The sequence below is a fragment of the Tyto alba genome, unplaced genomic scaffold (genome assembly GCF_018691265.1).
Source record: "Tyto alba isolate M040663 unplaced genomic scaffold, T.alba_DEE_v4.0 Super-Scaffold_7, whole genome shotgun sequence".
NCBI classification, from domain to species: Eukaryota; Metazoa; Chordata; class Aves; order Strigiformes; family Tytonidae; genus Tyto; species Tyto alba.
This window is the reverse complement of record NW_024881328.1, coordinates 30,066,608-30,091,121: the sequence shown is the minus strand read 5'-3', so window position 1 is coordinate 30,091,121 and position 24,514 is coordinate 30,066,608. Positions and strand designations below refer to the sequence as shown.

At 43.7% G+C, this 24,514-nt stretch overlaps 2 protein-coding genes across 9 annotated transcripts in view; one reads left to right on the top strand and one right to left on the bottom strand.

The window, feature by feature from the left end:
* Positions 1-8,486: 8,486 nt before the first annotated feature.
* On the top strand, positions 8,487-13,157 carry METTL21A (methyltransferase 21A, HSPA lysine). 5 transcript variants are annotated; one of them, XM_033010998.2, is made up of 3 exons: positions 8,487-9,544; positions 11,520-11,631; positions 12,684-13,157. In XM_033010998.2, the coding sequence occupies exons 1-3, from the start codon at positions 9,092-9,094 to the stop codon at positions 13,079-13,081; spliced, it is 963 nt and encodes a 320-aa protein (XP_032866889.2). In that variant the 5' UTR covers positions 8,487-9,091; the 3' UTR covers positions 13,082-13,157. The 5 variants fall into 5 exon arrangements, with proteins under 5 accessions (XP_032866889.2, XP_032866891.1, XP_042640309.1 ...); XM_033011000.2 differs by lacking the exon at positions 8,487-9,544 and adding an exon at positions 9,558-9,691; XM_042784375.1 differs by lacking the exon at positions 8,487-9,544 and adding an exon at positions 9,711-10,361 and having other exon boundaries at positions 12,626-12,858.
* A 4,086-nt stretch (positions 13,158-17,243) lies between these two features.
* CREB1 (cAMP responsive element binding protein 1) overlaps positions 17,244-24,514 on the bottom strand; it is a 40,393-nt gene continuing 33,122 nt past the window's right edge. For 3 of the 4 annotated variants that reach the window (XM_033010842.2, XM_033010839.2, XM_033010840.2), the window contains one exon: positions 17,244-23,843. In XM_033010842.2, coding sequence (XP_032866733.1) covers positions 23,699-23,843 — 145 coding nt within the window. In that variant the 3' untranslated portion in view covers positions 17,244-23,698. The remainder of the gene's footprint in view (positions 23,844-24,514) is intronic. The other variant, XM_033010841.2, reaches the window with a different exon arrangement.

The following is a 24,514-nucleotide window of genomic DNA, read 5'->3' as shown; positions in this document are numbered from 1 at the left end:
GCTGCCCAGCTTTGGTGGAGGGAGGTACAACTGCAGCAAGCGCCTCATGGGATCCCAGCAGCAAGTTGGGACCTCTACTACATCTGGGCTTTGGAGCACCCCCAGGGAGCCCTTTGCCAAGGCTGTGGGTTTGGGCAGTGGAAAATCCTTGTTCGAGGGTGAAGAAGTAGTGAGCAAGAGTGGCTTATCAGGCAGCTGAGCACCGGGACCCAGACATTGAGTGCAACAGCCAAAACCCCGCATAGTTGTCCTGATAGATGAAAAATGCTGGGAACTTGGAGTGGCTGGAGTACATGACGTGTCTCACTGCTATTTGGGTGTGAAAGTTTTGTTTCCTTTGCCTCACAGAGGCTGAGGTTTCCCATGAGTCTCATACTTGTTCTCGGTGCGTAATGCTGCAAAGGGAAAGAGATGAGAGCTGCTCTTCCTCTGTGCTAGAGCTGTTGTAGAGCATCAGGATTTATACAAGCATGCAGAGGGAGGAAAGAAATCAGTAGTCTGTTTCCCTGTGTAGCCTTCCTCATGTAGGTCTTAAGCAAGAGGAAGCTGATTTTAATCTCTGGAAATCACAGAAACAGCAAACTGTCCCACCTCTCCATCATTCCAGGAGAATTTAAGCTTCCGCTTCCACATACCTCACTACTCCAGTAAAGGGTACTTTTCCATATCAGTGCATGTTTCCCTGTAGCTGCAGCAATGAGGAATACTTATTTCCCCCTCCATTTTGGTAAAGTAACTCTTAAAATCTTAATATCCTGATTTGTCAGGATAATATGAGAAAACCTGTTGCTGTGTGTATTTTCTGCAGAACCAGGTGATCCTGTTGATAGGTATAGCCTGAGCAACACCCTGCAGAGGTGAAACACATTATCTTTTACTTATGCAGCTTAGCACTCTATTGACTTACTGCTATAGCAATATACTGAATACCGTCTATCATGATTTATTACTGGTCCTGGTTCTCTTCCTATTTTCTGTCTTGTCTTTCTACTGTTTTGCTTGATTTATCCCAGTGAATCATCAGACAGTTTCCATTATAAAAAAAAATCAATTCCTTTGATGTACAATGGGCAGCACATACCTAGTTTCCCATTTTGCATAATAAGCAGGCATTTTGGATGGCGGATCTTGGCAATAATGAATGCATAAGCTGAAAATAGCTTACTACAAACTGTTAAGATCCAAGCCCTTTTCCCCCTGCCCCAGGAAGAGAGGTCTGTGTCACGGGACCCTCAGCTACTGCCCCTTCTCCCTGAGCACGGGACTCAGTGGGCAGCAACCCCCTTTGCTCACAGACAGCAAAACCCGTGCTTTTAGGTAATCTGTTGGACCGAACAGCTTTCCACCCTGCTTGAAGCTTTTCCCATGAGTTGCAGCACTCACCCCCACCCTGGTTTCAGGGCTGTCCTGGCTCACCAGGGCTGTGGCCGGGGTAGGGCAATTCCCAGCATAGATGACGGTGCAGGGAGGGTGGGTGGGTCAGTTTTATTGAGCTCTCCTGACTGCAGTGCTGGCCCATAAAGATTAGTAAATCCTCTTGCAGAGCAGCAATAGCGATGTCTCAGGTATTGGGGGGAGAGTTGCTGCTATTCCCAGTGAGGAGCAGAGGGTACCACTGGCAAGCGCCAGTCCCACCGATGACAGCGTGCCGTTTCTGCACTCCGCCTGGGAAGGACACTCCAGCTTTTTATGCGTGAAAACTGCCATAAAAGAGAGACCTGCAAGTTGATGGAAACAGGATTCATGGGCGTATTTGCTTGCTCGCTTCAAGCCAGAGGCAGACACTTGGGAAGAAGCCAGATTGTGAGCTACAGCCTGTTCTGAATGGGGCTCAAACCTGCATGTTTGCAGACAAAATTCAAACAAATCGGAAATAACCTATGTCATCCTCTACACTGGACAAATACTTCTTAAAATGGTGAAAGCTTTTTCTTATGGCATGAGAAAACAGTTTATTGCTCAGCCTTAAATGCATGCAGTATCTGTAGTTTGGATTAGCGCTGAGCATTCATGCACAATTAACCTCTTAGGGATTACATTTAGTTTCATATGAACACTGCCTCAGCACTGCATTCGACCAGGATAATTCAGGCAAGGAGGGCACGGACCAAAGTCCTGGACTTTAGGCAGGTGTGATCCTCAAATGAAGGCATTCTGGGTTTTTTAATTCTCTCTCTTTTCTGGTTTCAGTTGCACGCCTAACAGGTTTCAGTTGCTCACTGTGGGGAAGGAGGACCAGCTCTCAGTGCTGTCCTGAAAGTTGACACATAAAAATATTCCTCCCAGAGCGCTGGCTGGGCTCCGAGCACAGCACAGAGCGATGCTGCGGGAGCTGATGGCGCACTGCAGGCCGTGGCCATGTGCTGTGCCCAGCTCGGCTTGGGGCGAGCATCTCTTCTCCCACCTGGCAGCTATTCCCCACCGAGGCAGCCATGCCTTAATATGAAGAGATTCACGTTTCCTGGCGAGTTGGTTACAGCAGGTTTCCTTGCAAGGTGCCGCTCAGCTGAGCCGTGGTGGGCAGGCTGGGGATTTGCAGTGCCCAGAGAGTGGACGGATGCTGTCAGAGCAGAGACACAGGCCCCACAGCTGCCGTGGGCAAGATGCACCTCTCTGGAAACCAAGGGTAGGAGTAACTTCAGTAGAGTCCCTAGGTCTGTTCCTCAAAAGCATACTGCATCTTTCTCCCAGGGTGCAGAGAGGCGCAGAGCAGCTTTCAACTTGTTCTGGCATTGTAGGTTGTTTTGGTTTGTTTGTTTGTTTGTTTGTTTGCTTGTTTGTTTTTCCCAACCTGAATCTTGCTTTTATGAAGATAAAAAGTAATCCTCTTGCATTTGTGTTCACAAAGAAAATGTGACCTAAATGTAACCTACAAAGTAATAGCTCAAGGGTATTGACTGCCGAATGGATTCCAGCGGGTGTTAATGCCAGTGCAGATGGGAGTTTATAAATTTGACACTTAATGTCACTATTCCCCAAAGAGAGCAAGTTTGTTATACAGGCCTTCAGTCCTCCTCCAAGTGATGGCTCATGTCTGACTTTTAATAATGTGTGGTGGGGAAAGAGTGTGTTTGCTTTAATTTTCACAGAAGGGAAAGCAACTTTCCAAAATGTGGGAAATTAATCCTGATTTAAGCCCTCTGGGGAAGTTGTTGTAATCACCAGGAGAACACAAAGTCTTCAAGGAAGGCCAGGCAGGATTCTGAAACAAAACCCAAGTCAGATCCTGATGACAGCCAAGGGAGGAACAACCTATATTCCCAAGATGCAGAGATGAAAAAGACCTATGATTTATTCTGAAAATACAAAGGACCAGATTTACTCCTGATACGAGTCTAATAAGGTCGAAGAATCTATACCAGCAAGGAATGTACTCTGCCAACTACTGAATGCAGCTTCTGAGCTATAAGCTTAACTATATGTATAATTATTTGCAGGGTGCATAATAAATGAAGACTACCAGGCTTGATGGGACTAATATTAGTGCTACCAGCTGTGTTTTGGCTTGTGGGCTCACCGGGGAAGATAATTCTGTCTCTTTACTTGGCCCATTTGCCCCTTACGCATGAGCCGCTGCCTGCTTATGTTCAAAGGAACTCAACTTCTCAGACAAGTCCTTACATTTCCTGCGATGGCTACTTGTAAGTAGATTTGTGCGTGGTTTTATTTAACTCCTCCAAAAGCTTAGCGCTTGTGTTCATAACCACACAACCCTGTAGTCCCTTGCTTCATGATGCAAAATCGGGCTTCCCTTCATTTGTGAGCAGCAGTATCCCTGAGAGGAGACATCTGAAACCATAGTTACCAGCTCCTATCTGAATAACGACTCTTGAAAAATTCCCAAATCCAAGGGTATGTTCTTGCCCACACCAACTGCAACAAGAAGCTGAGAGTCTCCTAAAATCCTTGAAATTAATTGTGGGATTTTCCGCAAGCCATCCAGCTTCACAGTCAATACCAGTCCCATAAATGGAGAATGGCTCCTTGCAAATGCTTCACAGGGCCAAGAATCTTAAATCCTGTAAATTCTGCTGTTATCTTCGTCTTGACTTAGTACCACACATGTCTTTCCAAGGCCATGTGCCTCCTTGCTTGTCTGCAGGGTGATAAGGCCAGCTTTGGGATGTGTTTTGTTCAATTTCTCCCTTCTTAGAAAGTGTCTCAGCTGCAGAAGGAGTGCCTTCTGATCTTACTCTCAAGCAGTCTATGGATAACTTGGAGAAGAGCCAGGACTTTGTCTTTTCCTGGAAATGTAGCTGCAGGAAGAATGAATCACCAGGTTGAACCTCTGTAACCAACCGAAAACAAAAGCTCAGACTTCTGTGTCTCACTGTTGCAAATAATGGGGGGAAAAATAGGCATCCTGTTTTGAAATCCACTACCAGCTGACAGGACAAAAATATTGCAGGCGTGATTGTCTTTTGAAGCTGATAAGTAACATAAGACTATGGCCATTTAAGGGAAAAAGCCTGAAGCAAAACAGTAGTTGGGGAAATAGAAAATTCCAGTGTTTTGGGGGAAAAAAGTAACCAGTGAGGTTGTTCAGAACACATAAAGTGGATTTTCATTAGCCTTAGATTTTCATAGTTTTAAATCTTCTGTATTACCCTTGGCTAGTGGTGAATACATGCAAACCAGGGCAGGGAGACCGTCTTTCATAGCATAAGGACAGACTGCAGTGCTGGTGTCATTGATTAAATTCGTCCTTTTGCCTCTGCAGCAATCTAAGATGTCATTACAGGCAATGCAGAGGCTTCTCAGCTAGCATGCGAGCATCTGGATCACTGCAGGGATACCAACGGCACACACATATGCGAGTTAATGTTTCTTTACCTTAGCTTCTCTTTTCTGATCCATTCTGATCTTCATTTTGCCTTAAGGTAGAATAAAACTAGCTTCATGATTATCAAAGGCTAAGGTAGAGTTCATGGAGACTTAGTACCTGAGAATTTGAGATGTGTTGAAGCCAAGAAAGATGGAGGCCTGCAAAGCTGTGCTTTGTGTGCTTCTGAGCAGACGGCTGGCAGAAAGAACTACTGTTTTGATGTACCAAGTGTTAGAAGTAGCTGTTACTGCGGGTCATGAATACAAATTTCCTATGAGGAAAAGGAAAATGCTTTCCAGTATTTTAACACAAACATTAACATGGATGCATGACTTCATTCAGAAAAGTCAAATTGCAGTGTAAGCCCTGCAGTAAGTTTGTTTAGGGCAAGCTTCTAAAGGTTTAATTCCAACCCTGGACCACTAAAGCCTGGAAGGAGGCTCTGAGGAGCACTTCCTATTGGCTTTAAGGTACCCGAGACTGCTTAGACTTGACTGTTGCTTCTTCTCCATTGTCTTCTAAGGAGTGGGGAAGAGAAATGCTGTCAATACCGTTACAAATAAAACTAAAACCCCCACATTTTTCATAAACCTGGATTCTGCTTGGTTTTAAAAGGTAACCTTTGTATCGAGGCAGATGCTATTGCATCTATACGAATGCTATAGCTTTTGTCCGCCTGTCCATATAATTGTTCTTTTTTAAAATTAGCTGCTGTTAACCAGTTTTAAATTAATACAGTGTACCTTTATTAATACATTACCCTTGAGCTATTACAGTTTAATTAATTAAGCTTGTAGTGTAATTTCCTCTCCAGTTACATAACACTGCACCTATAGAGCACATCAGAAATTTGGCCACCTAACATTAAGCTTCTAGATCCACACTCAGGCTCCACAAAAGGGTGGTTTTTGCAGCATTTTACCCCACCCTAGTATCCCACACGCCAGACACACACGTTACCCTGGCCGACAACCATCAACCAGCTGCAAGGAGTACAGAAGCTGCTGGTGGAGGAGGGAAATCACAGCACTGCACCGTGATGTCCCCACCACAGCCCTACGCTCGTGGGAGCGCTGCCGGGGCAGCCCATCCCGGCACCCACCCGTGCGCACACCGATGCCCACTCATGCATCAGTCACTCCCGTGGCTGAGGAACTCTCCTGTCACAAGACCCGACACGTGGCACCTTGTGGCCTGGAAGTCCATCAACTGGAGATGCGGGTAAGGCTGTAGGTCTGTGAACATCTGAAAGTGCAGTGTTAAGTGGAGGAGCTTTCCAGCAAATGAAGTGCAGCTGGAACTGCAGTGACTGCTTGAGAAGAGCTTACTCATTTTGCTTTTTCTTCTTTAATTAAAACCTCAGAATAATGTCATCTCTCAGACCTGCGAGGTCACATAATTCCACTAAAAGCTAAGTGATCTTTCTGTAACAAGACATTTTAATAAATGTGGTGATTATGTATGACAGTTTATCAAGATGCGAGGTTGAAGACGTGAATGTAATGTTACTGACGGGAACTATTCCCTCTTTGGAGGCTCCAGAAACTTCCTGCATTTCAGCTCAAGCACTTATAAAATTACACTTCTTCATATTTTTGTTCATTCCTTCCATTGTTTAATGTAACTCTGTGTGTAAAGGAAATTACATGCTAGATCAGACCATACACTTATTTCAACATTTAACATTTTTTGCAAGGATCTTGCTGAAACAGCAAGTTACAAGGTCTACTGATAACTTGTCAGTTTCTGCAGAAACTTTGGTATTTATTAATTCACCCCATTGCTTTCAAAGATGATCCAGATTAGTTCAAGCTGAGGCTGTCTTGATTCTGCAACTGCAAGACATCATCAGCCAAGTTAATCTCTGGTTTATTTACCGCCCCATCTATCTCACTGGTGTGGAGAATCTGGAAGCTACTGGTGAAAGTGAAAATGTAAAAATTGTTAAATCATTTCACTGCTAGTCATTTCAATGGCCACTTATGGTGCTACTTAGGGAGAGAGACCGCTTTCTCTTCCAGGTTTTCCTTCAAGCTTTGTGTTAACTTGTGTTTGTTTGGCTGATGAAAGCTCTTAGCAAAATAGCTATTTGTCCAAACTTTACTTAAAAGACAGCTTTTGTATTTCAGTGGAATGACAATCAGAAGTAGCTGCTATTTATTTAGAGAGGGAAGGATTAAATGTGTATGACCAGAAGTTTCTACACAAATGTAGAACAGAACCATTTGGAATAAGGCGTTGCTGTCAGAGGGTTATGAACAACACAGGTTTCTAGATAGTTTTTTTAAAAAAAAAGCAGATTGTTTCTATTTATACCTGCCTTTGCCTTGGTAACCAGAGACTGTGTGAGAGATGCAGTATTTTCCCCACATCATGGATGGCTCCAAAATCCATGCACAGCCATGAGGTACATGCAGTGTCTGCAGAACTATCAACAGGATTGTCACATTTATTTCTAAGAGAAGACTTTAAATATTAAGCAGGAAAGAGAAGATTTCAGAAAGAGAGGTATATTAGTATAGCTTCAAAATAATTTGTACTAATTTCTGGCTCATCTACTCGATTCTTTGATCTTCTAAGTATTACAAGGACCATTGCTCTGAAACACTTTTTCTTAATTACCCCAAGCAGCTTACCTGTATCTGAGGTAGCAGGATTTACTTATAATTGGACACATTATGCCTGCTCTATCAAGTAGGTGAATGAGATAAGAATGGACGTGAATCGGTGTTTCTTTATACTTTAAGTCATTCTTGCTTACCTTAAAATCAGCTATTTCCTACTTTGCAAATTTATCCGCCGCTTAGGTGTCCTTACAGCTTTCTGCAGTGTTTAAAAGGCTGAATCAGGCTACATTCCTGCAACTTCACTGTTGTGCTAAGTTCTAGCCCTGCTGGGAGAAAAAGCGTTTCAGTTCTGGGCAACTGTTTTAGCCATAATTCTTTGTTGTTGCACTTTCCTTATCCTTTTACTGTTAGGAAGGGTGGAAGAAACCAAGTCTCTTTCTCTGTCACTGTAATATCTGGGTACTCTATCTTCTCAGAAAATGGATATGGAAAGGGGAAAAGCAGGTAAATACAGACTTAGAGTGAATATGGGGAATCAGGGCCTGGATTGGGAATCAGGGCAAGTAGACTTGTTTCCCTTTTAATAGCTTCGCTATCCAGTTATGATCTGGAAAGTAATTTTTGATCTCCTGTGTAAGGCTCATAGAAGTCAGTGCCAAAGTAACATTAGCAGGGAAGAAGGGAAAGTAGTTCTGGGAAGCAGAGCCGGATTGGTAAAGAACCTGCTGGGCTCCAAAGATGTTCAGGGATATCTGACTTACAAAAACACATCCATGGGATAAAACCACTCACTGTGTTATCGTCTTTGGGAAGAAATGTATAAATTTTCACATACAGTCTTTTTTCACTCTATTTGCTGTTCAGTCAGACCCCTGGTCTTACGAAATGCTGCAGCGGTAGAAAACTGATCTGGGGTGGGGGGAAAAGGAAGAAGTTGGGAGCACTGGAACCCTGCCACACTCCTCCACATCTTGGTTGGAGATCCCAGGGCTGGCATGTGGCACGGGAGGTGGAGGCAAAAGCTTTGTGCCACTTGGGAGCTTCCCTCCATTTGCCTCCATTTGTTTAGGCACAGCGTATGTGATTCAAAAACTCATCCAAGCAAAGTTCTCATTTCAAGTGTAATCACTCTCTTTGCTTTTCCCACACAACCTATATAAATAATTAAAAAAATAATTGAGATAATAGCACAAGCACTTTCAAACTCTCAAAAGCAGGAGTAGTGGCAAGGGATCAGCACTTTAGGACATAAAACCACAGTAAGCTGAATCATCACACCCACTCTGGCATGTTTATGAGAAGTCTAAGTTGCCATAAGACAAGTATGAACTGGTTTAGGGCAAGTGAGAGTCTGGTTTCCATTCCCCTACAGTAGTAGAACCCTAAAAACAAGCTTCAGTTCCTGCTACCCCTGTGCAGCCTGTAACACTCCTCCACAAAGACTTTCATGAATCTTGAGCCATTCTGTTGAAATCAACAGCTTTTAGAGTAACCACGTTCACTTTTGTCTGCCAGCCAGATTTGCTGCTCCCTGTGGGAAAGAGTGGGGATGTTTTCTGGAGTTGGTTACGCTCCCCAACTCTGAGGGCCAGCCTTGCCCCGTCGCTGGTGACACTGGGAGCTGCTGAGCCACTGGAGATGGGTGCAGGGAAGGCATGCTGCTCCCGTGCCCTGCTCCCCCACGTGTGACCTTCTGTAGATGAGGCCTGGCCCCTCTCAGGGGCTGAGGAGCACACTGGAGGTCCGACACATTTTTGTGGAGTACCTGCAGCAGTGCCTCCAGGCAGCCAGAGCCCAAGCACTGCCAGGACACTTCCCTGGCCCTCCCGTGGCCTTTAGCAGTCTTTGGGGCAAGTTCAAGAAACTAGCGATGGAAGCACACAAACGAGAGGAGCACTGTGTTGTTGTGCCAGACAAGAGATTAAATGGAGCCAAAGGTGAAGAGAAAGCCCATCCACAAACAGTGCCGCAGGGGCGTTACTGCCACACCGCCAGCCAAGAGCAATTTGGCTTCACTGCCTCGGTCAATGCTCTGAGCGAGATGCAGAAGAGCTGTTGTGTTTCTGCGATGGTTACCCAGTTATTGAGGGGCCGCTTCCAGGCTGGTGATGAGCACTTGCAGAGACCACGTTCGCTGTGCCAGCCATGGAGGGTGAGGCTGGTGGGCTGGACAAACGCCTTTCTTTTGCACCGACTTACAAAAACCCCCGAAACAAAAAGCCACGAGCCGGAGCCGCAGCGAGGCTGCAGGGACAGCAGACGATGTCCTGAAAGGCGTTTTGCACCTTGTGGCACGCAGGTCTGAAAATGCGAGAAGCCCCCGGGGCCCTGCCCCTCCCCAGGGACCGGCGCGATGCTTTTCCCCCCCGGGATCCTCGCCGCGACGGGCGCGGGCAAAGCGCTTACGCCGCGGCTGAGGGGCGGGAGCGCTCTAGAGACCTTCCAGCCCCGGCCTCAGCCCTCTTTACCCGTGATTTGATCGCGCCCCCCCCGCCCCGCCGCCGATCTTTCCCAGGGGAGGCCGCTGAGCGCCGCCGGCCCCGCCGCTGTTCCCCAGCCGGGCGGCGGCCCGGGGGAGGCCGCACCCGCCCCAGGCCGCGGCGCTGGGGGCCGGGCCTTGAGCTCCGCGGTGGCGGCGGCGGCCCCGGGCCCGCGGCCTGTGAGTAGCGGCCGAGCCGAGCGGCGAGGGGCCGGCGCCGGGCACAAGGGAGAGCCGGGCCCTTCCCCGCGGCGGCTCCGGGCCTTCCCCGGCCCTCGGCCGGGCCTCGGGCGGCGGCGCGGGCCCCGGCGGAGGCCGCGGGGGGCGATCGGCCGCCGGCGGGATGGCCCTGGTCCCGTACGAGGAGGAAGGCGGCTGGGGAGCGCGGCGGCTGCACAGCCCGGCGGCCACTTACCGCTTCGCCAGCCGCACCATCCGCCTGCGGCAGGACTGGCGGCGGCTGGGAGTGGCGGCCGTGGTCTGGGATGCGGTAGGTGTTCCGCCAAGTGAAGGGTCTCTGTGCCCGGTGCCTTCCTGTAGCGCTTGCCCTAGCTTTCAGAATCGCCTTAGAAAAATATTTAACATCGGATTGGTAAGGATTTTTTTTTTTCACCGTAAGATTTTGTTTTTTACAAAAAGAAACCGTTCCAGCCGCGCCGCACCCCCCCCCCCCCCTTCCCCCCCTTTTTGTCTTCTCGTAAGAGATCCTGGAGGACAGCAGGGGAAATGGGCCATCTTCAACCCTGCATGGCCAGTGGCAAATACAGGAAATATTCTGGATAACTCACAGAACTCTCACCCACTTCTTCACAGTGGCCCATGATGTTTGTTTAATGCTCTTCAGAGTACAGCACGGATCCTGCTGCTTGTAGCTCGAGAGGGACCACCAATAGACTTTATCTTGGGGATAAGAACCATCCAAAACAGAAGGGTGTGTGGCAGGCCCAAGGCTGCAGGGCAGTCAGTTGCAGAACAGCTGCAGGAATCCAAGGGCTTTCCATCGCTCAGGTCTCTGTCCACACAGAAATTGCACTTTTACCTTTAGCTTGAAAGAACAAGCATAGCAATTTTAGCAAACGCCTCAAACTGGTGCACAGGGCTGTTGGCCTTTCCTGACAGGCTTCGACAGAACTTGCTATGGAGAGTGCTCCGTGTCAAGATTTCTGTAAAATGCAACACACATTAGATACAAACAGGTGGAAGTGTTATTACTTTACTTTCTCTATGACCTTCCTGAGGACATGCCAGTGTTGGGCAGAAACCTTTTGATATACCACGCAAGATACTACGAAACCTGGTACTGTGCTTTTGCAATACTCTGTTCATTCACCAGTGTTTGACACCCCCCAGCTTTTCCTTTCCAAATGCAACTCTTTCTGCCTCCTGTTGAGGATTCATGAAGCAGTGTTGCCACATCTGAGTTGTAGCCTCAATGGTTCTTTTTTCCTTTTGCCTGTAAGTCTTCCATAAAACTCAAAAAAGACCACATGTGCACACAGGAGGCAGAAAAGGGCTGAACAAAGTCTTACTGCAGGCCTGAAGTGCCTGACCCTTCCCATAACTTTAGCTCTCAGTGTAAATAAGAAGGCCAGTGTTCAGTATGACTGAAATGAGCCCTGTGCTTAATTGCCTTTGTTTCTTGGTGTAGGCTGTTGTCTTGTGTGCTTATCTGGACATGGGAGGCATTGATCTCAGGGATCGGTCTGTGATTGAGCTGGGAGCTGGAACTGGATTGCTGGGAATAGTGGCCACATTATTAGGTAAGGGTTTTTTTTGTTTATTTGTTTAAAGCAATTTACAACTGTAGTAAAACTGGCACTTTTACATCTACATGCCTGGTATGGAAGTTAACACCAAAGCTACATATGTGAACTGTGATGTTTCCTGTCTGAGTCATTTTCCTTTCTTGTTAGACTTCAGAGCCTGCTGCGTTATTTATTGTAGCGATGGTGCCACTGCAGTTTACTTTATGGTGGGACCCTGTTAAGGCTGATGCCTGTTACCATGGTACTCTGCTCAGCAGCATTCAGTTCTGCAGCTATTCTCCCCCAGGGAGCAAGTACTGTGCTTGCCATCTTCCACTTGTCCTCCTTTGCAGCACAGATAAAGCTACAGACAGAAACCACTCTCAGCTTGTGTAAACCTTGTTAGCCTATCTTGCAGACAGGGAGACCAATGTCTGGAGAAATTAAGTGATTTGCCTGTGATCTGTCTGTGGCTGAGGTGGGGACCAGGTGCTATGTTAAATTTGTGCTAACTGTTGCAGGTTAACTTTGTAATTCAAAGCTCTAGTGGCTGTGGAAGGTGTCTACTGAAATAATAAAAACAAAGCAGTTTGACAAAATACAGTCAAGCCATGCAAAATCACACAGGCATAACTTTTGTCTGACCTGTGAAAGAGGCTCTCTAGCCACCTCTCTCCTACTGAACAAATACGGAATTGGAGCAGGCTAATTGTAACAATCCCTGTAATTTACTGTTGCTGCCTATGGAAAGGCAGAAAGTAACTCCTCTACTTTCACGTACTATGAAAAAGCTCCAGAAAACACTTTTTGTTCCCTACCCAACTTAAACTTGATGTGGAATAGACTTTATATTCTTAAGCGACTGATGAAGGGTAAGATGTATGTAGATAGTGGGCTTTTTGCTTGTTTTGTTCTTTTGTTTGTTTATTTTTAATCAGGCAGCTCAGGGGAGTTGTTAATGTTTAACAGGAACTAAGGAGCCTGCTTGACTTAAAGCACTGTATTCCAAATGCTGTATTTATGGACATCAACTATTTGTCTGAGACATATACTCCTGTACTGCTTAGGTGCTCGTGTTACCATCACAGACAGGGCGGCAGCACTGGAGCTCCTGGAGTCAAACGTACAGGCTAACTTACCTTCTGAACTACATCCGAGAGCTGTGGTGAAGGAACTGACTTGGGGAAAAGACCTGGGTAACTTCCCTCCAGGAGCATTTGACTTCATCCTGGGTGCAGACATCGTTTATCTGGAAGAAACTTTCGCAGAACTGCTTCAGACGCTGGAGCACCTGTGCTCAGAGCAAACTGTGATTCTGCTTTCCTGTCGTATCCGCTATGAACGGGATCACAAATTCCTGAAGATGCTGAGAGGCCGGTTCTCTGTATATGAGGTCCACTATGATTCCAGTAAGGATGTTCATATCTACAAAGCACAGAGGGGAAGTCGCAAGGATGACTTTTGATCTGTGCTTTGTTAGTAAACCACTGATGCTGTTCAATCCTTCCCTTACTTCTACTCAATATACTTGTTCCTAAGCATATAATTGCAGTTGTGTTATTTCACTGGCTTCTTGTTCTGATGGTCTCGTCTGATCACTTGATCTCATACAGCAAGGACTGTATTTCTGTTCCGCGTATTGAACCTCTGCTTCATTTCTCAGTAGTTGTGTAGGGTCTTCTACTGACTTTTTATCAAATCTAATTTTTGAAATTGATTTAAGTTGCAGAAATCTGCAGGCATCAAAAATCTCATCAAAGGACCTGCTGGTTAAAATCAAACCTTTTTGTGGGAAACAGAGTAGTGTTTTGTTTTTTTTTCCCCATATCACTTCTTTAACTCTAAAAAAGTGGATAAAATATAAGATAAGACTCCAGCTCTAAATGCTTTAACATGGCAGACCTTCTGCATCTTAAAAGTTGTGGTAAAAAGCCACTTAAAGGGCAAAACCAACAAAGGCAACAGCTATAAAGTTGTTCTGTTGCTGTCACTGCTGAATTGAAGTGGCAAAAGGAAACAAAGACGAAGATCTGTGTACGTGAGTGGGTTAGGAATCAATATTGCGGGGTAAGCCAACTTAGAAATCAGTGGTGTTTTTACCTGACTTGCAAGCGTGGAGGCTACACCTGTAGTACTGAAGCAGTCATGATTCTTGGGTGGTCCCTAACAGGATAACTTTCCCTTGCACAGTTCAAGGCGCTTTGGACCAGATACACATCCACATGTTCCAGCAGGGAAAGTGAAACAAGGAGACTTAAACTGTTCTTTAAATATCAAATCAGTCCCTGAGTCTCAGTGTACTGCTGAATAACATTCCACTTTGCATTCGTTTCTGGCTCACTCTGAGAGCTGTTATTTAGGAGATGAGGGTGCTGCTATAAAGGCTTTGTAGCTGGGGAAGTACTTATTCTTGTACTACTCGGGACCTTGGGGCAGTGTCTAGTTTTCAGTGTGCTTTCTGTGCGCAATGGTAGTTAGATGCTACCTTGAGACTGTAAAAACACCTCTGTGTGTTTATCCCACGAGATCCTATGTGAAAAATGCTGAAGCCTGGAATCTGGCTTGCACCAGCAGCAGACTTCCTTCTCTTTCTAGTGGTGGAAGAATGAAACTGATGAGAACAGTGGGCTAACAGAAGATGGCTACACTTCTAAATGCAGGAATTACTATAGCACTTTTTTTTGGTGGATGTGGAATATTTTTTTTTCTTGAAACTTAACTTACAAAGCCTCAGGTAAGGTTCAGGCTTGGAGTGTGTGCATGTCTTTGGCACTAGCAACAGCAAACACCAGCAGCTGCTTTGGGCCATGGATGTTATCACTTCTGCTTCCATCAAACTTCCTAACTAGAAAAGATGCAGAGGGTCTGTGGTTCAGAACTGATGTGCAGACTGTAATCTGGAAATGACAGTTACCATTGCAGCTCTCATGAATGAGGCACGGAGGTCTTGTGCTTCATCCTTGGCACATCTCTTGTACATTTTCAGTTAAGTTCCTTCTTGGATCTACACTCACAACAGTATCCTCAGAAGCCACATGGTGTCACTAAAACAGTACTTACGCAGCTGGGTGGGAATTTGCAGTCTGAACCTAGAGTTGAAGTCCTTTTGAGTGAAGGAAGACAGCACCTTTAATTAAAAGCAAAACATGATATGAGCTTTAATGTGCCAGATGTGACTTCTATCAACTGGGCGAGCAATGGTTGAAAAAAATTACAAGCTCTCCCCACCCTCTCTCTGGCTCTAGTTTTCGGAGTGTGGCTCTAAGTTTTTACCACTCCTCTTCGTCCGCACTGCTGTTTCCTTGTCTCTGAGCTCATCTGTGGTAACCATATATTAGGCCCCCCCAGCCTGGAGCAGGCAGAAGGCAACATGCTGGTGCCTGGGCTTGTGAGCACGTGTGACTTGGTCAGTGGGGAAAGCCTGCTACCTGGTTGTGTTCGGCCCTCGCAAGAGGCTACAGCTTGCAATAGTGAGAACCCTAGCAGCTTGTGCTGTTGCCATAGTAAGAACATGCTTAAAAAGCTTGCTTAAATAGCACAGAATAAAGCCTAGTTCAGCAACCTACACACTTTCAAGAAGGGGGCTTTGCTCCAGGCCTTGCTTTGACAATAGAAGTTTTGTACTTTTAAAACAAGTTAGTTTAATTGCATCTCTTTCTAATTGTTTAGCTAGTTTTCAGCCTCTGTTTTCCCATTGCTACTGTTACAGCCTGTAGCCCTCCTGTGAGACCAGGCCTGGCTCCTTTTGCTATGTTGCTGTTGCTCAGCAGCTGTATGCAAACCCGAGGGAGTACGTTTGAAGGCTGAAGTAATGCTACTGCCCGTAACTAAATACTTGTGGAGAAAAGCGTGAGATGACACTGGCAGCTCAGGTGAGTGCCTTGCCCTGCAGAGCTGAGTTGTGGGTGGCCCCTCCTCAAGGGGTGCACTCAGCAAGTGGCACTCCTTCAAGGGGACACCTTCTTCTCTGACAGCTCTTGGGGTGTGGGCACCTCCTTTAGGTTCAGGAGACCAGACCCCAGAACATGGTGGTTAGGCCACCACCACAAGCACGTTTGTTTTGGTCGCTTTTTAAGCTCCAGCGTTTAGGGGCAGGCACCAACCGTGAGAACACAACTCAGCTGGAAGCTACAGCCCATTCCTACCGGGCAGCGCCAACACCCACCTGCACCAGGCAGTGAGCAGTGCCTTCTGTTGTCCCAGGTTGGGCTTCCCAGCTTTTTTATATTCCCATCACACTTAGCTTTCAGCGAGATGTCAGGAGTGAACCACACCAGACATGTGGAACGGAAGCAGCAGAGGTGTAATTGCCCATTGAGTTCACCCTCCATGATGACACCTGCAAACTCTGGTGTCCTGATCTACTGGTCCCAGCTGAGTTTCTGCTGTAGCATGAGATGATGCATGGTAATGCTTCAGTGGCTGTTTGGCAGTTACACTAACACCCTGCCCAAGCACCCTCTGTCACCCTGTTCATCCCAGCACTAGAGAAGTCAGTGTGATTCTCCTTTGGGTGGTTCCATTGCATTGGTCCTGTTTTGTAACAGATATGAACTCATCTGCGGGGAGGATGTGTTTGGACATGGGTCCCTGAGTAGTGGGGCAATGCATAAACAGTCTCTTGAGAAATAAAATATTCACCCTAAGGAGAGCATCCAAGTCACAGGGAAGCGACCAGATAAGATGTGAACATGCTGTGAGATTGTGAAACCATCCCTGAAGCATGCCACTCCACAAGGGAACAAACTTCTAAAATGCTATTGCAACCGAAGTCATGTTTGATCAATATTAAGACACAAAGTATGAAATTCAGCTGTGTACCTTATGGACAAAGAGCTTCAAGGTGCAGCAGTGTCAGAAGAATCAGGTTTACCAGCTGACCTACTGACTGCACAGGGATCTGTGTTACCCGATTCTTTTCAGTGTGAAATTCAACCCAAACTGCATTTTTATCTCATGGACTAACCCCTGCTTGTGATTCTTCCTCATTACAGAGATGTAGATTTTTTCCGTGCAAGTATGTGAATGGCACTATGAAAACACTGTTGTGAAAAGCACAAAATCCTAGCCATAATGAGCTGACCTTACTGCTTCCCCTTGATTTCACTGGAGGTGTGTTTACCTCAGTGCTGAATTTGTTCTTCTGGCTTTCATCCCAGTGTTTGTATCCAGCCTTGCAGATTACATAATTGGGTTGTGATCCTTGCAGTGTTTGCTGCCTTCTGTTCTGCTCTGCTATTAACATCAGTAGTACATGTTTTACAGGAATGCTTCAAAGTGAGAAAGACAGCATATTTAAACTGTGAAAGGGAAAAGTCTTTCACACTTTATTAAACAATGGAACTACTTGCCACCAGAATGGATACTGGAAAGCAGGTTTAAAAATACCAGAAGTGGAAAAGAAACTTTGTTTTTCAGGACCTCACCTATCACTAATCCAACTTAATTAAGATTCAAAAAGCCTTCCCTTTGGGGAAAATATCTCATGAATACTTACAGCAGGCCACAGATCATGAGAGGACACCACAGTCTGCTTGAAGTATGCCTTTTCCCATATTCCCATCTAGCTACCATTTGCCACTAAAGTAGTGTAAATGGAACAACCTGCTCAAAAAAGAGACTCTGTAGAGTTTTTTAAAGCATGTTTATGTGACTGCACGTAAATGTTTGTGTAAAAAGGGAGTTATGACAGTTTATACCACAAAGGTTACAGTAAGAAAAAGCACTTCTTTATGACAATAATTCACAAATTCACAAGAATCACTTTAATATACAAAGCAATTACTACCATTCTGAAACACAAAGCGTCTAGTATGTACATAGTGTTAATAAAATGCATTATAACCCAGTACATTTTTTTTTTAAAAACACAGATAAAGCACAAAAAAATAAGTAAAAAAAAAAACAAAACAAAAAAACAAACAGGGATGTTCCTAGATTTTTGGGGAGATGTAAATAAGAATTTATTTTCCCCCAATAATGGATTTTCCTTTAGTCTTTTTTAACTTCCACAAGTATGTGGGAGTCAAGCTCAAATACCCTGTTCTGTGCTGACATGGTTTGAGTAAAGAATCAGAAATGCAAATGAGGTGAAGTTACTCTTCCCAGCTTACATTACAAAGGGGGAATAATAACCCTTGCTCTGGAAGCTTCCCTGAAAAACATTGTTCCAAAATAATTTCAAATTATAAATCCAGAGTAGAAACAAATCATTTTTGAAGTTGAACAACCAATCTGTGGACAAGTCTGTGGAGGGGTTGGCTGCCAACTAGCACCTCTTCTTGCCCTGTTCCCCATCCCATTCCTAGAAGTCCATATAAGCAGCACAGTTTCAAATCTCATACAAACTCTAAGTTCTAGAGCTTTTTAAAATTAATGTTTTAATATAAATAAATGTCATTACACACACAAAAAACGGAGTGGCACCTGGATAAAACACAACTTGTAGAGAGCATCCGAACATCCGTAGTTCTTAAGAGTGGCCATTTCCAGATAACTAACTGGCTCAAGGCCTTCCTTCCCCGTGCTCTCACTCAGCTATCCCCTAATTTAGAGAAATACACCGCTGAGGCTGAGAGTCAGTGAACCAACTGCTCCCAAGTCGTGAGTATAGCAAGTGGTCGGCTTATGAAGCGCGCCAACCGTGGATCACTACAGCCTGTCCCTGGCCCCTTCCCCGCCAGCACACAGCTCCTGAGCACAGCTGCTTCACCTGCCTCTTGCTGCTGGAAGCGACACCCGAACTCACCGCTTGTACGGCGATGCACCAGCGGCATTGGCAGTGCCAGAACGCCAACAGCTCACTGTCTTCCATTTGTGCTACGCCAACTGGCCCAAGCAAGTCTCTTTGAGGGCCAGAGCTTCAATCCATTAAAAAACCCCCCATATTCCAAGGCAAAACACTTGAAATGCAAACCCTCTTTACCCACTGGATCTGGTCCCTTTTCCCCAGAGATGTACAGATCTAAGCCACATCCATCCACAGACCTGAACCTGTCACAAGCACACAGTAGATCGGATTTCAGCACCCTGTTTCTCTTCATCAGTCTGGCTCCTCCCAGACCAACTAAGCTTCATGATACATTCAGGTTTCTGCAAAATCAGTGTCTTTTACATCTAGCAAAGTCAAAAGCTCAGGGAAACGAGTTCCCAGGCACAGTACAGAGAACCATCAATGTACTGTAAGCTTTTAAAACCTGCTCACAGTGACAGATTCAGGGTTATAGCTAAATTATCATTGTTCCTGCAAAAGAAAGGTGGTTGTGCTTTTTTTTTACCTTTTAAAGCAGGGTGACACATTGTCAATGTACCTTTGCTTCCTGGTGTCAAAGAACTGGAAAGCCTTTGGATTTATTTTCTTGGAATGCAGCTTGTAAAATCTGCGGCCAAATCTCAAATTAAGGAAAGGGGAATAAAGTGGCTGAAAAATAGTTTAGCTTTCCTTCCAAATTAACCTCCCTTTCCCACTTGGGACCACTGAACTAGTTCTATTCTAAAAATAATTTCACATCCATCCTGTACATACTGCTCTGAGACACCACACTCTTAATATTCCTTCCAGTCTCCTGTACTGCCAGTTCAGATCTCCTGCCATTTTGAAGTAATGCCTGCTGGACGCCAGGTGCTAATCAGCAAGTTAAATTTGCAAAGGAGTCAACTGCTGCGGGGAGAGGAGTGAATTGTGTGCAGGCAGCAGGATTACAACAATTGTGCCAGGAAGCTTCTCAAGCACACCCAATTGCTCTTAATTTTTTTTGTTCTGTGTTTTTCTTTTTTTTTTTTTTTTTTTTTAAAAAAGTGCACATTTTAATTAAACATTTACAAAGAATATAGTGTAACAAAAATAAATACATGACCTTTTGGTGAGATCATTGGCAAATGTTACATCACTAACCAGCTTGAGGATGAAAAAATGACAATAAAAAGAGGGTCTTAGAAAACCAATGAAATCCTTTATGTATTGTCATAGATTTGCAACCACTGATACTGAACTTGCTTTGATGGGGAGACTTATCTTTAACCCACAGAAAGCACTGGCTGACTGTCATAAATTAAAAAATAAAATAAAATAAAATAAAACAATAAAAAAAAAGCAGTGGCCAGTTTTCACTAACAGATGACTACTTGCAGCTGCAGTCTACTGGAAGCCCAGATTTAAAAAAACCTATAGTACAAATTTCGATCAGAAACTATCAGGGCTGTTTTGCCTTATTAAACCTAACTTTTTTTTTCTCTCTGGGCCTCTTAATGATTCCAAACACCCCACCAATCTTCTGACCAATGTACAAGTACCAGGAGAAGACATTCGTCTACAATGCAAACGCCAACTACGGAATAGCCAGAACCTACAGGTGTCTGTACAGTCCTGACAAGCACGACAGGCTAAAATTGTGCTTTCAGATACAATGGTGCTGGCAACTACCTGATTCTGCTGAAATCGCTGCTTAAATAAAAATGCATCGCCACTACCCCAGGAGGAAAAGAGAAGTCTTACCAGTGGTTCCTTTAGAAAATAACACCTTAACAACCTTTCCAATTGTTTTGCCTTTGATACATAGCTGCCAAAGAGAAAAAGCACAAAAGTGAATTATTCTGGGGGGTGGTGGTTGTTATAAAACAACTGTTTACATAATTTCAAAAATCTCTATCAATAAAAAACAAAAACAAACCTCACAAAAGCCATGAAAGTTGAAATAAAATTCTTTAAAATGGATAACTGAGAAACAGCACAAAACAAATCAGTAATAAGCGCTAGAATAATGCAGCCCAGAACTACTGGGGCGGGGGGAGGCTTTCACACACGCGCACACATCCACACACACCCAGACACACACAGAAAAGTAAAAATTTTTTCTGACCTCCATATACTATAATACTCAGCATTCCTGACTTAAAAGCTCTCAGAGCTGTAGATTATATACTGTGTGTATATATATATATATGTACATATATTATACATATGTATTTTCCAAGAATATCTAAATTAAAAGAGCACCTCTGACAATATATTAACTGCCTGATCGGTGCTGTTGTTTTGCAAAATAATGACATTACAAAAATTATATTTCAAATCAATTCTTGTTTATTATGAACATAATGGATCTAGCCCTTTCTAACCCTCTCTTCAGGTAAAACAGGCTATCAGTTCTTGAAAACTCACAACTGTGAGATATAAAACTAACCCTCCCTCCCCCCTGCCAGCATAATTTCCATCCTACTTCCAAATGGCCTTAGTTTATAGAAGCTGATTACCCCAACCTCACTACTTGGTAAATAGCATATGAATGGATGTCTGTGTCATATTCTTTCCTTTTTGGGTCAATACAAATAGTAAAGCATGTATGGGTAACCCTAGCCAGCCCTGTTCTTGGTCTAATAAATTTTTTATTACTGTAATTTAAAATTTCTGTGAAATAAATCCCAGTCCCTAAATCCTCAGTGCAGCACAAATAAAAATAAAATATTTTTGCAGCTCCCCATGTACTTTAAAATAATGTTATTTTTCTTAGTGAAATGTCACTTGCTAATGAGGTCTAAACTAAACTCGCAGACCACGCACAGACAAACCGGTAACAGTTCTCCTCACAGTCGCACCTATTTGCACCAACCCTGTATCAGAAGAACCCCATCCAGGTACCAGTTTAGGGTCCCCAGTCCATTCAGCAACCAGGCTTTGTGCCGAGTGACTATCAGCAAGCGCCAGACAGTGCTCGTTACCCGCTAGGAACAGCTCTCAGGTCACAGCTAGTCTCCTTTAGGTTCACTGCAAAAACTCAAGTTTTTGGAAATGGATGGTTCTACAAAAGAAACTGCCTTAATGTAGGCATGTACAGCCTCTTCTGAGCTTCTCAAAGCTGGAGGAACCATTCCATATAACTGTGTAAATCAGGCCATCATGATCTTCATGTTTTACAAGAACGACTCCTGCGTTATCAACATTACTACTTCAGAACTAGTTCTGAAAAACTGGTAACCGTTGTATGTATTTGTATTCTTTGACTTTAAGAATCAGACAATTTTTATAAAAGCATTGCTGAGAATTTAGGGTCTTCTTTAAATTTGCATTGCTAAACTAATAAATTTATCTTCTGTTAAATGAAAACATGAAAATCAATTCTCTGTGGCAGATAAAAATAGACCATTTATAAACCCCCTCAAAACTTTGGAAAATTAATTATTTCATAATTCTGATACTTATGCTCTCTTCTTGAAATACAAATGTAATCCAAAATGTTTAAGTCCAGATATAACAAGAATGCTGTAAGTTTAACCCTGCTCCTTTTAAAGTCTCTTGGAAACTGAATGCCCTCTCAAATGAGAAAACTAGAACTTTTAATACTGTTTATCTGTTTGAGACTCCACTGCTCAGAGTCTTCCAAACGTTCTTCTTATAATGTCACATTGATTGTACAATGAAATTTATCTTAAATTTGTCTTAATTCATCTGATTGTACAATTGAAATTTATCTTGAAAACAGACAGAGTGAACAGGAAAAAAAGATTAGCTAATACTTCACTAGGCAAGGCATTAGTACAGACCAGAGTCTTATTCCTATGTCTCTATTCATAAAAATTTGACCAGAGGCCCAAAGTAAACTTACTCCATCAAATGACCCAAGTTAGTATACCAAGAGACTGACTTCAGAGGGCCAGTAAACAAACTGCACATGATTCTTTCTGACACATTCTTTTGACGACTTCTTGACATTCTTTTTTGGTTCTTTTTGAGCATGATTCTTTCTGAGAAGTTCTAATACTTAGTAAATCTGATCTTGCAAACATCTGAGGCACATGAGTAGTTTTACTTACAGGAATAAATTACTCGGTAAATGTGATCCTTTACATGAAAAAATCCTCTGAATAAATTAAGAATTTAGCTAGCCTGGCCAGGTTCAAATAATTAATATTGTCCCTCACAAAGAAAAAGCTGGAACATTTGTGTTTGAAGACCTCTTCAATATTTGAGGTTGTCCTGGTAGTTGTCATACTGCAATTTCATTTATGTATGGAAGGCAGACTCAAAGTTTGAAAAAGAACCTAGCAAACCAGGCTGATGTTTCCATTGAGTACAATAATTTCCATCACATAAGATAGTGGTAGGGAAACAAATAACCTCATTGCATGAGAGGACTTGGGACACAGACCATACTGTCATCAGGGAGTATGTATGTGGAGTTGGCCACGCTTCAACTGCTTAGTTGTTCTGCATGCAAATATGCAGTGCTTTCATGTGACCCTTGCTTCTATGTGACTGTTTTCAAAACAACACTATTGTACCTTTTTTATTCTGAATTCCTTTCCCACCCAAATACCATTTCCCAACCAATATCCTATGAAATTGGTGTTTGCTTTTTGTGCATTCAGAATGCTGAACACACTTGCACACATAAGCTTCGACAAGCAACAACTGACCAGTCAAGCTCATTTCAATGCATTTCTTTCTGAGGTATGGAGAAGTTTTTACTAGTCCAGGAGGACTTAATACAGACTACAGATAAAAACCCCTCCTGGGCTAGTTTGAAAAAGGTATGTTATCTCCAAACCAGGAACATGACTGTGAAGCGCCTTTCATTTGGCATGCCGCTTAGATGTGTATTTTTATAGTTCATAATGAGTATGTGAAACCAATTTGGCAACCATTGCTTCTTCATTGCACCATGCATGCTCCATGTTTGTGGCCCACAGTTCTCTGGACCAAGAGGCTGGGGTGGTTCTGTCTCTAAGGCAATGGAAAGAGCTCAGCACAAGTTCTTGAAATCATTATAAAAGGACCCTCCCCACAGTAACTTCCCAAATGACCACTGTTACTCCTTGAAGAGGATGGGTAGATGAGAAAGAAGCCTGTTCTTCACGCTGAGACTGATGATGAAAATAATCTTGTAGGGAGAGAAGTGGAGGCAAGTACTTGAACATTCACAGTTTGATGCAAAGCACAGATGAAGTATATTCTGTAGTTGCTTCAGGCAGTTTTGCGCATAGAAAAAAAGAAATGTTTAGAAAATAAAAAGTTTACTTTGTCTTTCTAGGTACAGCCAGAACCAGTCTCTAGCCCACCTGGACAAGTGAAAACAGGAATCCAAAATTAATCTGATTTATGGCAGTAAAGGTCCTTAAGTGCTTTCAACTCCTCAATCAGTGTCTTGTTTTGGTTTTCAAGAACAGCCACTCGATTTTCTAGACATTTCACATACTCCTTTTTCTTCCTGCGACATTCACGTGCGGCCTCTCTGCAAAGCAAAAAAGGCCATTCAAATCCAGAATGATCACTTGCAGAAATGGGCTACTTAACTGTTCAGGTCAAACCTTTACCTAGTACTGTCATTTTTATTGTTAAGAAATGCAAGTTAGGAAAAAATGCTGAATTCATAAAAATTGTTCCTCACAAATCACACACACTCAAGATCCACAGATCATTTCAACATTCAGATCCCAGTAAGTCAGCACCAGTAAGATTCTGCTTCTGTGAGAAAAGGATCTTACTCTCTAACAAAACTCTGCTTGCAGGATTTACATTAGAGCCTTTAGGCTGAGTCAAATGCTGCTGCAATAATTTAACTGATTTCATTATAATAAACAGGTGAATAATAAAACATGGATAAGACCAATGTTCATCTACTAATCTCTTCATAGTCTTAACTCTTCCCTTTGTTGCAGTCCAACCAAATACTAACAGTCAGGATGTTCAACTGGTGCAAAAAAAGCTGTATTTAGAACATTCATATATTTGGTCTTGAGCAATACTTTAATTTTATTAATAATGTTTGCATCACTGCGATGGTGATATAAATGACTCAAATAAAAAAAATAATCATAAAATAAACAGTCACTAGCAACCATATAATTCTTTAGGCCTTGTCTGCTGTGCTGACAAGACTGAGCTGCCTGTAGGTAACTTGGT